The sequence below is a fragment of the Vombatus ursinus genome, unplaced genomic scaffold (genome assembly GCF_900497805.2).
Source record: "Vombatus ursinus unplaced genomic scaffold, bare-nosed wombat genome assembly UNPS02014768.1, whole genome shotgun sequence".
Classification (NCBI taxonomy): Eukaryota; Metazoa; Chordata; class Mammalia; order Diprotodontia; family Vombatidae; genus Vombatus; species Vombatus ursinus.
This window is the reverse complement of record NW_020954546.1, coordinates 20469506-20485507: the sequence shown is the minus strand read 5'-3', so window position 1 is coordinate 20485507 and position 16002 is coordinate 20469506. Positions and strand designations below refer to the sequence as shown.

Genomic DNA, 16002 nt, shown 5'->3' with positions numbered 1-16002 from the left:
ATTGGAAATTCCCCCAAATAAGCTCTACCTGGTACACAGTTCTTCCACTAGGAGATGAGATGCGGGTAACAGAACGACGATCGACAAGATCCAAGGCCTGGACGGCGGATGGACCAAATATAAATTTCAGCCTAGGAAACAGAAAGACTTCAGATCAGACAAACTCCTATTGCCACGTGGCATCCTCCAAATGAATGCAATGAACAATAACTGAAAGTGCAAAAACCAGGAGAAAGAATGGAGCCAGCCCTCTTTCCGACAGGGCGCGTGCAGTGGCTGAGCACCGACTCTTCTGAGGGCCTTACTGAAGCACCCTCAAAGTTTTAGAAGTGGGCTCAGAGCTCACAAAAGGAGGCCCGTCAGCAGCTTCCGTTGGGTCTACTCTGGGTCCTTGGCGGGCCCCACCTCCTCTGCCATGTTATCCTCACCTTGTCAGGCCTCCCTAGCGCCGTCAATTCTAAATGCTTCTCTTTTGCCATGACCCAGAAGGCCGGGATTACCTTTTCCTTGTGACAGCAGTTTTATTAACTGTCCCGTGTCTCAGATATGGAGAGCTATCAGGAGATGTAAAGAGCGAGGGGGGTAAGGTGTAAGTCTTCAATCCTTTGTACCCTCTGGTAGAGAGAAGGACAGAGCTGCTTGGGTCAGATCAAACTTGGCAGCTTCTCTGGGGTGCAGAGTATGTGTGTTGGGGGAGGATGGAACAAGGCCACCTGGGGAACGTCTGAAGTCCCAGAGATGAACCTTCAACATATGCTGGTCATTGCTGTCTCTTCTATAATATTTCACTACTCATTGTAGGCACATTACAAATACTACCCAAGGGGACTCCAGCTAGGTCTCCACCTCAATTTAGGGTAAATTAAAAATGAGGAATTGCTTTATAGGCCCAAACTTTGCCAATGCTTGGAGAGGAGGGAAATTTTCTTTCTGGTTCAAGCAAGACCCAATCCAGAAAGAAGATTTAAGAAAATTAGATATCCCTCTTGCTTCCTGCCAAGACTCCCCAGTGGGGCGTGATTCCAAGTAAGTAAACCCAAGTTGGAATTCCCAGGACTTGCCACCTGCCTGGGGGAGCTTCACAAATCTTGGGCTTTTAGGGAAATGGGAGGCACAGCTTTTATAAAAACAAGGAGCACACACTGGTACCCACTAAAGAGAGCAAGAGAGTAGGAGACAAAGCCTGAAAACAATATTCCTCTTTGAGTGTGATTAATACCACACTGAATGTGGTTGGCTGACCTCCAGTCAATTTTCAGTGGCAGCAAGTAGAGACCGGGGGACTCCTGAGGCCAAGATGGTTATGAAGAAGGCTGAGTCACACTGCAGGCTGAGAGGCCTTTCTATTTTTGAAAGAATGCTCCTAATTTAGAACACATTTAATAAGATAAAGCCTTTAAGACTGAGGCCTGATGGTAATGGCATCCCATTCAGCATCCAGCCTTCCACATGGCTGGGCACATCCTCCCAACTTCATTCCAAGTCAACACACTCAAACATAGACAAGCATATTATATGTGTACACATACATGGACATACATATACATATATGGAGGGACAGAAAGAGATAGACTCATTTGGAGGGGAGGGAGAAGAAAACTCTCTCCCTGCCCCCCCAGATTGAATGCTTCCTTTCTCTGTTAGGAAAGTTCATAACAATCAATCAGCACGCATCTATCAAATACATCATGTGTCACACACAACAAAGGTTTATTAAGCATCTACTATGTGCAAGGCACTATGCTAGGCACAGAGGGAGTTGTATATAATTCATCACTCAGCTGAAAGCTCTCCCAAGTTGGCCCTGATCTCAACAGCCCAATCCAAGGGTCTCTTCTAGGTGCTCGCCCTTGCCCCGCTGCAGCCGCTGGGCACTCTCTTCTCCAGGGCACTCTCTTCTCCGGGGTACCCTCTCTTCTCTGGGGCACTCGCTCATCTCCAGGTTTTCATGACCCTGTTCTCTTCAAGCCCATTCCTTTCCAGCCTGCCTCATTCTCCCTTACTTGGGCCTTTATTTACATCCCAGCTAACGCCTGCAGGGAAGCTCTGGGTTCTGGCTGCCCTCATCAGCTCTCACAGGCTTAATTATCACCTCCATGCAAAGGAGTGTTAGACCTCTGGGGTCTCTCCCATGAGCTCCAGTCCTTTGTGACCAACTGCTTATTGGTATCTCCTCCCGGTTATCCCAAAGGCATCTCAAACTCAACGTGTCCAAAGCAGAACTTGGAAGCTTCCCCCCCCAAACTTCTCTAGTTCTGTTTAGGGCTCCCCCATCCTCCCAATCCGCAGGCTGGTCCTCAACTCCTCCTCCCCCCTCACCCAATCAGTTACCAAGTCTTGTGTATTCCACCTGCCCAGCGCCCTGGTGCCTGACCCCTCCCATTACGTCTGAGGCCGCCATACCAGCTCATCTCTAAGCTCCATGCCTTTGCACTGACTGTCCCCAGTGCCTGGAATGCACTCCCTTGCAGAGTCATTTATTAGACTATCTTGTTTCCTTGCAAATTCGGGTTACTTTCTTCTACATGTGGCCTTTCCTAATTTTCCCCAAGCCTCACCAACCACCTGGTACTGTGTACAGGTCTATCTGTGCAGTCTGTCTCATCCAGCAGAACTCAACTGCCCTCGAGGGTGGACACTGATTCACTTTTGTCTCACATCTCCACAGCCCAGGACAGTGCTTGGCATGCAGTAAGTGTTTAACAAGTGCTTATTAGTTGATTTATTGATATAAAGGTTAAGAAAGACATGATTCCTGCCCTCACGGAACTCAACATCAAGAAGAATAAGACTCCAATATAGAAAGCTATAAGACACACACTTAAGTAGGTATTGAGGGAAGACAGTTTTCAACTTGGGGGTAGGCAGAGAAGTAATCAGAGAAATCTTCCTGAAGGAAGCAGCATTTGAGGTGGGTTTTGGGGGATGGGTAGGAATTCCCCAGGCAGAGCAGGAAGGAAGGGAATTCCAGGGAGAGGGAAGGGGGCGCACAAAGGCAAGGAGGTTAAGTTTTACATATTGATTTGTTTGTTTGTTTATTCTGGAGGTGTTGGGAGAGCACAAAGAGCAGTCCAATCTGGATGGAACATACGGAGCTGAGTAATGAGGCTGGAAAGAGGTGGCACGACATTGTAAAGGGCTGGGAGTGCCAGGTGGAAAGGTTCAAGCTTTTGTCAGCAAGCAATAGGGAGCCACTGAATGTTTGAGCTCGTGATGAATGACAAGGTCAGACCTAGGACAAGCATGGCACTCCAACATCACTGACAATAAAAGCTCCCCCCAAATCCCCAAATTCAAAAGGGCAAATACTCACGCCAACAGGAGTTCGTCGGGCACTGCAAAACAAAAAAGGGGAAGAGAAATCAGCCACCTTCCTGAATGCTAACTGCCGAGCCCGCGTGCTGAACCTTAGCAATAAAAGCCTTACAAGGCTACAGCCAGCCCACCTCCACAACCGAGGCCCTTTCAGATTTCCACCTCCTACCCAACACTATCAGAATTCTGAAAACGGAAATGGACTGGACAGCTCAAGAGTATAAAATCTGATAAAGGGCCATCTCCGTAATCAATTCTCATTTCCGTAACTCCTCCCTAAAGAGATTTTAAACTCTGATGATGAGAAAGGGCTTAACAATGTACAAAGTAAAAGGGATCGTGAAAAAATTAAGTTGTTCAGTTGTTTCAGTCATGTCCAGCTCTATGACCCCATTTGGGGTTTTCTTGGCAAAGATACTGGAGTGGTTTGCCATTTCCTTCTCCAGCTCATTTTACAGATGAGGAAACTGGGGCAAATAGGTTGAAGTGACTTGCCCAGGGTCACACAGCTAAGGCCAGATTTGAACTCAGGAAAATGAGTCTTCCTGATTCCAAGCCCAGTGCTTCCCAGAAGCCAGAGCCAAGAAGGTGCTGGCGGACTCCTAGGTTGCATCCCTAAGATCTGATTCCCTGAACTTTTCGTGAATAAGCAATAGGGAGCCACTGAATGTCTGAGTGGGTTTTCATCCTGCAAACAATCTGCTTGTAGGAAACAACAATGGCTTCTCTCACTGGATGAGCTCAGGATCAACCCACGTGTGAGTAGCTAATACTAGAGCATCTCCTTAAGCACATTCACTCACTGCTGTTTTGATTAAAAACCAAACAAAGGGAGCTGATTTGTTCTTGCACATTCCCTTGAAAATAGTGACATCTCTTTGAATGATACTAATTCAACACCAAAGTATTTTTAAACAGACATCTGGAAGAGCGGAGAAAAAGTGGGGCTAGCAGCCCAGACTCGGGTACGGATGAATGCAGCGGCCATCATCAGGCACCGCGAGACATTGGCTGGTTGGGCTGAAATGCTCTCTCTACTTCATTTCTAATCTTTGTTACAAAGGATGGCTCACTAGGTGGGGAGGGGGAAGAGACATTTGGAAACGAAGGGGATGGAAAAATGAAAGGTATTCATAAAAATAAGATCAATTAGAAAACTAGAGGCAGGTGCTTACATATTGAATAGGTGTGTGCATGTATAGTATATATGTATACTCTATACACACATATTGTGGATATGTGGTATATATTCACATATATATGTATACAAACATTAAAAAAACCCACAATACTATTTACTACTTGTGTGGCCTCAGGCAAATCACTCTGACTTGTTGAGCCTCAGTTTCTTTGTCTATAAAACGAGGGAGTTGACCTAGACAGCCTTACCATTCCTATAATGTACCTTCAGTCCAATAGAGCTCAAGGATTCCCCCCCCCCCCCCCTCCAAGCTGGCTGTCCAGTTTGATGAGAGCTCAGTATAGTGCTGACCTCAGACCTAACAATGCCCTTTTACCCTGGCCATTTTAGGACTTGCTGCTGGTCAAGTATCACCACCCTATTCCCTGCTTCCACCTCTCACTCTGGGCACTGTAATTAAATCAACCTTAGCACAGCCTCTGGAAAAGGCAGTTGCTCGGTGGTTCCACTGTGACTTTCCAGACCAAAGCACCCTCTCCTGGTCATCGCTTCTCTAGATGTGTTTCCCCTTATTATATTATAATCTCGTGAGGGCAGGGGCTGTCTCACTTTTGTATTTAGCACACAGCCAGCTACACAGTAATAAATGAATGGAATGAATGAAAAAACATTTATCAAATATTTACTATGTGCTGAGTCCTATGCTAAGAGCTGGGGACACAAGGAGAAGAGAGCCAATCCCTGCGCTCAAGGTGCCTACGCTCTAATCAAGAGAAATAAAAATCTGTTGAGTTTTCCAATGAGAATGGCAAAGCCCAGAGGTCACTGGGTTACATCAGTAGGGCAGCGGCACAAGTAGAAAGGCCTGGGGTCCTCCACACATCATGGAAAAAGAGAGGTGATGACTACCATCTCATGCAAGATCCACAAGCGTCACCAAGCAGCCCTTATAGGGTCCAGGCAGCCAGAACCAGGAGAGGGGCAAAGGAGAAAGGCCTAATAAATGCCTTTTCATATATTCATTATGATTCTGACTACGTAATTTTATGGATTAGAGATCATAATTCTAACACCACACGGGCCTTTTCGCCTCACCTTGTACTGTGTAGCACAAGCAGCACTGTCTCTGCTTTACAAGGCTCAGAGAGTTTTAGTGACTTTTGAAGTCACCCAGAAAGGAAATGTTAGAGTCAGGATTTGATCCCAGGCCCCCCCCCAAACTCTTTTTGCTGTACCACAGCAGACTACAACAATAGCCTGGCCTGTTTCCTTGTGTAATGCCAGCTTAAAAAACAGCTGGAGGATGATGCAAAGCTTATTATTAGTCAGGGAGCATCCTCTGCTGGTCACTGAGGGGAAAAAAAGCTAGAAGATTCCTGTACAACATCCCAGAGTTATTCCAGTGGCCAAAGGTATGGATGAACGCAGCAGGGATTCTAGGAAACATAAACGCCCCCGCACTCCCCCCGCAAGCACAACGTCCTCCTTTCCTTTGGGGCCACTGGGCAGCAGAAGCACTCTTTGGCCCTTTGCTACCATCACATTCCTGTGGCTCAGTTGGCCAATGGACATCGTGGCAGGCCGCCATGTTCACCCCTTTCCCTTGTCTAGCTGGACTTAGGAGAGGCCTGGAATCGTCAGCACAGGAGTGGAGCGCCAATAGCTCCCATATCTCTCCCTAGAGTGTAAGCGCCCTGAGGGCAGGGAGCGTAGCCTTTTTGTTTGTATTTCCCCCCACTCACCATAGTGTGCGGCCTATACTGAGGCTTCATTACTGCATCTTGACTTAACCAGAAGGGATCCATGTGCCCCCAACGCGGGGCTTTCCCCAGGACGCCAAGTCTGCCTTCCGCGCATGTGATTCTAAGCTCCTTGAGGGCAGAGGGTGCCCAGCACCGTGCCCAGTCCGGGGGAGCCCTCCCGGGGCTCTAGGACCCTCTGTGGCCCCCAGCAGTTGTCCTCGGGACCCCCCGGGGAAGCTGCCCCCCTACCTTGAGACGCTTCCCCGCAGGTGGCCGCAATCTCACCCAGAATCTCCTCCAGCACCGTGGGCAGCGTGGCCGTCATCTCACCCTGGGGACCAGAACAGAGGCCACCTTTCAGCCACTCACAAAAGGATCTCTAAGCGCGGGTCAGCATCGGGAGGTCTGGACTCGCACACGGGACAAAACCGTGGGCGAGTCACGAAACCAGGGGCTCCCACTTAGGACAACGCGGAGTCAGAGGCCCCGGGTTCACATCCTGACCCGGTGTCTTGCCCCGTGGGGGGCCTTTGCTGCCCCTCCGGGCCTCAGTTTCCTCATCTGTCAAACGTGGGGACTGGATTACGGGATCTCCCAGACCCTTGAAAACCCGCGGGGGGAGGGGGAAGCTCGGACCCACGCGAGGGGCACTGAAGGCTGCGATGAAATCCCAGGGCCGAGAACCGTCCCGGCCCCATGGGCTTCTCGGGTCAATGGGGGTTCGGGCTCGCACTCTCGGGTTCCCGCTCCCGCCCTCCCGGAGCTCAGACGGAACCGGTTTCTTAGGCTAGGCGCTACGCACCCTGGGAGATGTAGTTCCCGCCCCGCCAGGTCACGTGCTCCAGCGCTCTTTCAGGAGCCCGGAAGCGGGAACATTGGGGCCTTCTAGGTCGGAGACGGAAGGTTTGAGCCCATCCGGCCTCCGTCCCCGGAAGTTGGGGGCCAGAGAAACCTCCTCGATGCGGGGAGGGCGGGATTCCCAGGCACGTGGTAGGGTCCGAGGGCGGAGCCCGGGGAAGGAGAGGGCGGAGACTAGGCCGGACCTGCCTTGCTGACGGCGGCTGCCGGGAGTGTCACAGCCGGAGCTCCGACGCCGGTGCCACGGCCGGGCCGGGTGACAGCTCGCCCGCCCCCGTCCTCCCGGGGAGCTCCGGCGCGCCCGGCCTCTCCGGGCCAAGCAGCAGAGGCCAGAAGGCGGCCGCGTGACGCGCTGTCCGGAGCCGCCCGCTCCTTCCGGGCTCGTCCCCTGCGCGGACCTACCCCGGGATGTGGGGCCCGTTGAGTCGCAGCCTCGGCCGGGGCCTCCTGGCGGCCGCGGGCCGGCGGCGCCGGGGCTACGCGCGGCTCCTGCTGGCGGGGCCGCGCGGCGGTGGCAGCGGCCGACGGGGCACCGACGTGGCCGCCAAGCCGCCCCGCGTCGGGCAGGGCCGCTCGGGCCGCGGGCTGTGCGTGGTGGCGCTGGCGGGTGAGCGGGGACGGCGGGGGCGGGAGCTGGGGACCGAGGGCTGAGGGGGCGGGGGCGGAAGGGCGCCCGTTGCCATGGCGACGGCGCCGCGTTGCCGTGGTGACCGGGCGGCCCGCCCCCTCTCGCCCGCAGCTCTGTCGTGGTTTTTCAAAAGCGCCCCCGCCGAGGTGGAGGAGGAGGAAGAGGAGGATGACGATGAGGAGGAGGAGATGGAGAGCCCTCCCTCCGAGACCGAACTCAAGATCATCGAAATGCTAAAGCGGGCCAAGGTGAGGCCCCGCGTGAAGACCTGTTGGGAGGGGGGAAATGCCCCCCCGGTCCCCCTCCGCCCCTCCTTCTCCCGAACGTCCTCATCCAGCCCCACCCCCAGGCCTGGGGAAGAAAGAAGGGACTTGTCCGGGGTCCACGGCCCCTCCTGGGGCTTGGGACCCCGGGTGTGCCCCCCAGGACTATTGTAAGATCTAGGCAGAATAAGCAAAAAGGCCTTCAGGGAACCTTGTAAAGGTCAAAAGACAGGCAGCGATATGATGCCACATGCATAATCATGATATCACATCTGCCTTCTCCAGGAGAAGGGGCGGGGCGGGAGGGGGGGCGAGGGAGAGGATTTGGAACTCAAAATGTCAAAAAATGAATGTTAATTTTCTTATGTAATTGGGAAATATTCAATGAAATAAATAAAAGTATGTATATTTTTAAAAGCCAGCCATGGTTGCATTTCACCATCCCTCTTTCGACGTTTTCCTTTGCACTCTCGGCTTGCAGTTGAGTATTATGAAAAAGGACCCTGAGGAGGCAGAGCGAATTTTGCACGAGGCCCTTCATCTTGCTCATAAGGCAGATATCAAGAAGGCCATCATCTACACCTATGATATGGTAATTCACTCCCTACTGTTGCTGGGCCAAAAGCAGGAGAGGGGTTGTTGCAAGCCTCCTGCTTTCTGTTTCTGGGTCTCAAGAGGACAGAATGTATAAGTTGATTTGTCGTGTCTCAGTTTTCTCATCTGTAAGGTGAGTTTAATTTCAGTGTTGGAGGGGGCTGTTGATAATTGTAAGCTCAATTCTCATACATACAGTCAGTCCACAAGCAGTTGGTTTTTAAGGGCCTACTGTGTGTCAGGTGTTGTGGTGGGAGCTGACGATTCACCATTACACATTAATATTTGCTTCTGTAAAAATGTTCAGGGAATTTTAAGAAATGAGTAAGTGCTAGCCTAGTCATTATCAGCAGGGTTTGAAGTACATGCCTATTACTCTCCTTGTACAGTGATGACTTCTAGTCACTGACGGTCCTTTTGGTCATGCTTACCACTCACTCTAAGAGAATAGAGGGAAAAGATCTTAGATTCTGATAAAAATTATGGGGGCCATGCACCAATTAGAAAAGTAATTTGGGTTTGGCTTCTCTTTCCTTTACAGATGGCTAACTTAGCGTTCATGAGGAATCAGCTTGAAAAAGTAAGCAAGTGTTTTATTAGAATCTAAATCCATGAAAGATTAGGCTTGAAGTTCTGGGGGGGCGGTCTTTGACTGGGACCAGATGAGCTAATTTAAGGCGAACTCATACTGTGTCAAGGCGTTCCTGAAGATCTATAAATAGACAGACTTGGGAGGCCTGCCATCTCCTGTCACCTCTTGGTGTCCTTTAGCTTTCCTTTTAGACAGTTATTCTATAAACCCCAGGTTGGAAACCCTCATCTTATGTTTTCTGTGGCCCTTGGTGGAATGGTGGGATCAGTTATACAATATTCTTATTTCTTATTTTAGGCAGAGAAGCTCTTTAAAGCAACAATGAGCTATCTCCTGGTTGGGGGCATGAAGCAGGTAAGAATAGTAACTTGTTAGCTGTGAGTGGTTCCAAATCAGCATCTTCACAAAAGAGCATTTCTCATAGTGTACATTTTATTTATAACCAGAGCAGATCCACCCTGCTAACCCTCCATCTCCCACCTCAAAATAGGAATGTCAGCCTACAACCATGCTGGCCTGACAGCATGGAGAACTGAGGAAAGCACAGTGCCTGGCATGTAGTAGGTTCTTACTAAGTGCTTGCAAAGTGAGCTTTTAAACCAGATTGCTGTGATGAGGAACATGCTGACCATGAGTCAGGACCCTGATGTGTGAGGTCATATGAGATGGTTTGGTACATGGAGGGCTAGAGGGAGACTTGGGGTCAAAGCCAGCAGTCGGACTTTGGACAATTCACTTAACCTTTCAGCCTCAGTCTCCTGATCCATAAAATGTATCCCACACGGTTATTTTGAGCTAAAATCAGGTAATTGAAATGATGGTCTTTGTAAGCCTTAATATGTTATATAAATGACAGTTATTATTACATAAAATGGTCTAGGAAGGAATTGTACAGGCTTGAATTCTGCATTCCGTAAACATCTTTTTCTTCCAATAGGAGGACAATGCAATAATTGAAATATCCCTAAAATTGGCCAGTATCTATGCTACTCTGAAAAGGTAAGTTCCGGTGGGTCCCTTGGGACAGCAGGCATCACAGGGCAGGCTTGTGGCAGAGGGAAGGCTTTCGATTTGGGATGTGAGAAACACGCTTGTAAAGCCCCTGCTTTTCAGAGGGTCGGGCACCATCAGCCTGTCTAGCATCCCTGACGTTCATTTCAGTTTAGCTGTGGGCTACTTTGTCACATGGGCTTGGATTAATATGCTGCTTTCATGGACAGAGAATAAACATTTATAATCAGAGTCTGACTCAGTTGAAAACCCATTGATCAGTGTCAGAATCGGAACATCTCTATCATGGAAATCATATAGCAATGTGCCTGGTGCATATCCCTGAAAAAACTAACCTGAACAGTGTGACTTTTTCAGCGAAAGGTTTGAGTGGTGAGCGGGTGGGAGCCCTGAGAGACTTGAGTTATTTCCATCTTTCCATTTCACACTTCTCTTTCTGGACAAAGAGTAGTCTGGCCCTGACCCCTGTTTGAAAGTGAACTGCCCGTCCCTGCTCTTTGCATTACAGACAGGAATTTGCTTTTGCTGGCTATGAGTTCTGCATTTCAACCCTGGAGAGAAAAATCACAAGACAGAAGGCATTAACAGAAGAAGTTATGCCAGGTAGGGAAAGTAGATCTCACCTGAGAGGAATTTTCTAACTCGTTGCAGAAAAGGGAAGGAGGTTCCTTAGTTAAAGTGAAAGGGGGAAGAATTATGTACTTTGGATGCTGATCAGAAAGAGGTTGTGTTCTCTGCTAATGCTTTGGGGATGGTCATTTTGCTGTTCCTTCAGAACTGACGTGGCCACTTTAACTCTCAGCTTTTAATGAGCATACAACCCATGGTCAAGTAGGAAGCTGAAGGAGGAAGGAATCGATGTTTTCCTTCCTGTACTCAGCTCAGCCACAAGTCTGGATCTTTTAAGTTAAAATACCTAGTTTCTTTCTTAACCTCCAAAACACATGAGTCAGGCAGGTAGCAAACTCAGAAAGAGAACAGCATTTCTTTGGCTAATGTGTTAAAGTTTATTCCATAGCCAGCATATTAATAGATTAATTAACCGGGCGTAGGATGAATTATGTGGGAAACTTAACTCCTGAATTCAGTTTGAAAGGTGGGGAACTTCCAGAACATCAGATATTTAATAACTGCAAAAAACAAAGTCCAGAAGTCAACTCCAAGTCAGTTTCTAGGTATCCAAACCATTTCTGTCTTCCATTAACTACCAACTCTCTTGACAGCAATTTTCATCTATGAATGAATAGAACCTACTTTGATTCTGAGATTGGTGATTATACCAGGAACATGGTACTGGCAATGTTTCAGTACTACTAAATGTTTCTCACATTTATACCTAGGGGCTGGGATCCTTAGGGACTGATGGGTTGATTTACCAGGGAATGAATGAGGACATGACTATCAGAAGCTGGAAGGGAAGAGCCGTCCTTCATTTCCCTTCCTTTGTTGTAATGTAACATCCATCCACATGTTCTTGACTTGTAGCGGAAGAGAAAGTCAACACCCATCTCCTTCTGGGCATGTGCTATGACTCCTATGCTCGCTATCTCCTTGATATCAGCCGACTGTTGGATGCGCAAAAGATGTACGAAAAAGCGCTGCAGATTTCCAAAGAGATACGAGGAGAAAGACACCCACAGGTGATGACCACTCCTTGCTGTCTTGATGGCTTATTGGTAAATGGTTGTTTGTTCATTATCCTGCCTTAAAAATCAGAGTGAGGAAGTATAAAGTGAAATTTTGGAATATGAAATGCCATACTACAAGAAGAGGGGAGAGGTAGAACTGCTCATTTGGATCAGTGAGTAAAACTGGGATAGGTGACCTTCAGTCTGTGTATGGGTGAAGTGATGTATTTCCTGAGGGATTCTCGGGGGAGTCGGGTCCTGAAGACATGGGCTGTGGGTGTTGCTATAGCCAGAAAGGCCTGTACCATGCTGACTGTCATTAGAAGGGCTCTAGAAATGAAACAGGACACATCCCCTTCTTGTTCAGAACCAGGCCGGGCTTTCCTTTCCTAGACCGCATGTCCCTTCTGTTTGCCACACTTAAGGAAAAGACCCAGTAGAGCTGGAGACGCTTCAGAGAAAGAGAGTGGAAAAAGGATTAAAAAGGGTCTGAAGCCTGGAGGAGGCGAGAGGGGAAAGGATGGAGGTGGTCAGTGTAGACATTTTCACTGAGTCCCAGAATAGGGTAAGCAGGAAATTGGAGAGGCAAACCTAAGACACAAAGTACAGTAATGACTTCATCTGGTTGAATCAAAGAATGGAGTGGTCTGTGTTGTTGAGGACCAGGGTGAGCCCACTTCCTTAAACCGTCCACACCCTCTGAAGCTATCTGAACTTCTCTGCCTTCTCAAACAGTTGGACACAATTTAACCTTTTCCTCATGACTCAGGACCCTTCTGAGCCTCTTATTATTTTGAACCCTACGGAGGAGCTTCCTTCCCCAAATGGCCCCGTTTAGCTTTTGTTTCCTTCTGTTTCCTTCCTTCTTTGGTGGCTAGATTCTGTAACCATGCTTGTTAAAACTGTATATAAAATAGCGAAGCTGTTTGCCCAGTGTGTAAAGCATCTGGTTCTTTTTTCCGTGCGTTTAGGGCAGTTTTTTCAGTAATTGTGGAATCATATCAATGTTCTAGAGAGGCAAGCCTTCTGGAAGGCTGACCTCTAGGGTAAGTGGAGTTTTATTCTGCTAGTTAGTAAATCAATGTGTGGAGCTTATCAGGTGGTAGCGACAAGGTGAATGTGTGAACGGGTGCAGCTAGATTCTTGAGCCCTTTGCTGGAGGGAGAAGGTCCAGGGCAGGACTTCTTACACTAGCTCCACAGATGGACTTCAGGAGACAGGACCAAAATGACAGCTTTGTTTCAGTGGCACTGGTTTCCTTGATATTCCTCTGTACTTTATTTGCAAACGTGACTGACCAATGCTCCAGGTCACAAAGAAGATTAAGAACCTCTGTCCTTTCTCGTGTAATGTCCTTGGCCCGCTTCCCCACAAGTGTAACTTGTGTGTCCATCAAAGAAGATAGAGCCTAGAGGCTTATGGTTTCTCTGTAGTGGCTCTTTTCCCCCTCATATAGAGTTTCCCCTGGAAATACCAGGCTTTGGCTCAGGTCTGGGCCTTCACAATATTTAACATGGACACTTAACAAAGGAAAGGCAAAGGACCACCAGCTGAGCACCTAGGCAAGACTGCCCTTCCCTCGGACCTCAGAGCACAGAGAAACCCAGACTGGTTTCTGTGGTGAGGCGTCTGCACGTCTGCGTGGCCCTTCCAGAGGACTTCTCTGTAGACAGTGGTGGCAGCAGACATGGCCTAGGGGAACCCCCTGGACTGTGGGGATGAGTTGCACTCCCCAGCACCGTTGACGGGGGGGGGGGGGGGGGGGGCCCCCCCCCCGGGCGGGGGGGGGGGGGGGGGGGGGGGCCATGCCGCCCACCTGGGCAGGGCTGCTCCAGTGTCTCCGCCAGCCCCGTCCCTTTGCCCTTGCAGCTCAGCGTGAGTCTTTCTTCCCGGGATGGCACAAGTCAGGAGATCTTTGCTTGTATGTGGTGGTGATGCTGGCATGACCAAGGCGCTGCGTGGAACCAGAGAAGCCCCATTCAGGATGCTAATACTCACGCTGTCCAAGCTGCCTTTCCTTTTTTTCCTTTTGATACAGACCGTGGTGCTAATGAATGACCTGGCCACTACCCTGGATGCACAAGGCCGCTTTGATGAAGCCTATACGTATGTGAAAAAGGCAACAGAGCTGGCGAGGCAGATTGAGCACCCGGAGCTTCACCGCGTCCTCAGCAACATGGCAGGAATATTGATGCACAAAGGTATTGGGGAGGGGGAGAGAAACCAGGGGCGAGGGGTCTGAGTACAGGCAGCGCTTGGAGAGATACCCTCCCTCCTGGAGGGTCTTTTTTGTCCCCCCTGTAGCCATGTGTTGAACAGCGGGCTGGAAGAGGACGTTGAAGGTAGGGAGAGTGCCCACCATAGTGCTAGGCCTGTGTCGGCAGGGCATTTGCTATGCATGACCTCCTTTGATTGTTGTACCTGCAAGTCAAGATGAAGACCCTCCAGGTCAGATGGAGGCCTCTGAGCTCCTCCTGCCTCTGGGCTAGTGGAGGAGGGGGTGTCTGAGCTCTGGGTAACCCTTTAAATTCTCTAAGTCTCTCCCTCAGGCTTCCCATTTTTAAAAAAAAGTTTTCTGCTTTCCCTTCTTCCTGGTTTTAGCAAGCTTTGCTGAAGCCAAATACGTCTACGAGGAGGCCCTGAAAGAGGCTGAGCTAAAGGGAGACGTGGCCTCCATCGAACACATCAAGGAGGAGCTGGCTGAACTGGCCAGCGGTCCAGGCCTTTGACTAGGTTTCACCCAAGGGTAGATCTCGAGCGTGGGGCGGGGACGCCCCTTACCAAGAGGAAGGCCTGTGATTCCCGTCGGCTTGAATCGTTCCTGTCTGATGCTCAACTCTACCCCCCTTTAACGGTCAAACAAAACGTACTCTACCCCATGCCTTTTTCTAGAAACAAGCCCTCAGACTGGAGCTTTGTTCTCAGTGTTGGACCCTTCATAGAACTCCTCCACAAGGGAACAGACTGGCTGTATGGGAACAGAAGGGAAAGTGTAGTTTTTGTTATGATGCTACAAAGACTGCTAGAGAAGAAACCTCTTTTTCAAGGCCTGACTTGTTTTGGGGAATAACAGAGCAGCCCTCATGAGAATTAGGTCACTGATGAAGAATTCTGCAGTCTTTCTTTTTGCCCAGCCTATTCAGAGGGTCACGAAAGGCCTGGCCTTAACTTTGGTTTTCATTGTGATTTTTAAAACATGACATTAGTGCCCACCTCTTTTCCGTAGCCTCTCTGCTCTTCTCTATTTGTATCGAAAGAGCAGTTTGGATCTAACGAGTCAGAGATCAAAGTCTTAAGTTAGCTTCTTTGCAAAGGTAAATTTCGTCTTATCGGGATACACACTGCTTCAACTTTAACCAGTAACTTGTGGGTAGTAGCCACATTCAGTTTCTTGCCAATGGGTACAAAGGAAAAAAAATATTAGAAAAAGGCTTAGTCAGGGGCCACCAGGACTTTCACTAAATTGTTATTTTAAAAGTATACTTCACTGGCACTTATAGGCCAGTATCGTAATCAGTGAATTTATTCTACCCACTATGCAGAATTAGGTTTTCATAAATGGGACTGGTAAGCAGGGCAGCTGGAAATGAACCAGCTGCCTGTCCTCTGAAGCACTCCAGCATTCTAAATAGATGGATGAATGAGGCTTCTAACACTCTTGGCTGCTGAGTCCAAAATAGTAAAAAAAAAAACTTGAGTTGTAGTAAACCCGAGTGAGCTGTTAAGTTTCTGCAGGAATCTACTTATTGATGTGAAATTGTGTTTTTCAAACCTCCAGAGCTTCTAATTATTTATTCTTAAATGAACCTACTATAATCTGTCCTGGGAGAAGGAAAGAAACCTGTCACTTCAGTCTCACCTAATAAAAGTGAGATTTAATCTCCCGTGTACTAATTTAAACCTGCTACACTTGAAATTGAACACTTAAAGCAATCAAAATGTTGTGTGCTCGTGTGCGTGTGCACAGACACACACACACCTTCATATCTCATGAAATTTAGTCCTACAAAAGACTACTTGCCCAGGGAAAAGTGACGGTTTATCTACGTTAACTAGTGATGAATGTAAATTTTATTGAACTGTTTGTATGCCATCCATGGAATGAGTGCACTAGTAATATTTTTGGTACGTCTGTGGATTGGATGATCCTAAGTAATAAACTAGACACCAAGATCACTTCTGTATCGAATCATTTTTTAAATCTAGCATTCTAAAGGAATCCAGGTGGGC

General features: G+C 48.8%; 2 protein-coding genes across 5 annotated transcripts in view; one reads left to right on the top strand and one right to left on the bottom strand.

The window, feature by feature from the left end:
• ZSWIM7 (zinc finger SWIM-type containing 7) overlaps positions 1-7473 on the bottom strand; it is a 20667-nt gene extending 13194 nt beyond the window's left edge. The window contains exons 1-4 of one of the 4 annotated variants that reach the window (XM_027861882.1): positions 7459-7473; positions 6448-6529; positions 3314-3335; positions 29-131 (exon numbers count right to left, since the gene is read on the bottom strand). In XM_027861882.1, the coding sequence (XP_027717683.1) occupies positions 29-131; positions 3314-3335; positions 6448-6523 (201 nt within the window). In that variant the 5' untranslated portion in view covers positions 6524-6529; positions 7459-7473. Of the gene's footprint in view, positions 1-28; positions 132-3313; positions 3336-6447; positions 6530-6834; positions 6963-7000; positions 7100-7458 lie in introns of those variants that run through there. The other 3 variants (XM_027861881.1, XM_027861879.1, XM_027861880.1) reach the window with 3 other exon arrangements.
• On the top strand, positions 7465-15948 carry TTC19 (tetratricopeptide repeat domain 19). The gene is made up of 10 exons (XM_027861877.1): positions 7465-7663; positions 7796-7932; positions 8429-8539; positions 9083-9121; positions 9431-9487; positions 10071-10132; positions 10653-10747; positions 11630-11784; positions 13811-13973; positions 14374-15948. Exons 1-10 carry the CDS (start codon positions 7465-7467, stop codon positions 14499-14501), a joined length of 1146 nt encoding a protein of 381 aa, XP_027717678.1. The 3' UTR covers positions 14502-15948.
• The last annotated feature ends 54 nt before the right edge of the window (positions 15949-16002 follow it).

What these genes read in the sequence shown, in the direction of transcription:
- TTC19 (XM_027861877.1), top strand. Translation starts at nt 7,465, where the DNA reads ATGTGGGGCCCGTTGAGTCGCAGCCTCGGCCGGGGCCTCCTGGCGGCC. An exon ending in TGGTTGGGGGCATGAAGCAG is followed by an intron (nt 9,488 to 10,070) that starts GTAAGAATAGTA and finishes TTCTTCCAATAG; the next exon opens with GAGGACAATGCAATAATTGA. An exon ending in GAGGAGAAAGACACCCACAG is followed by an intron (nt 11,785 to 13,810) that starts GTGATGACCACT and finishes CTTTTGATACAG; the next exon opens with ACCGTGGTGCTAATGAATGA.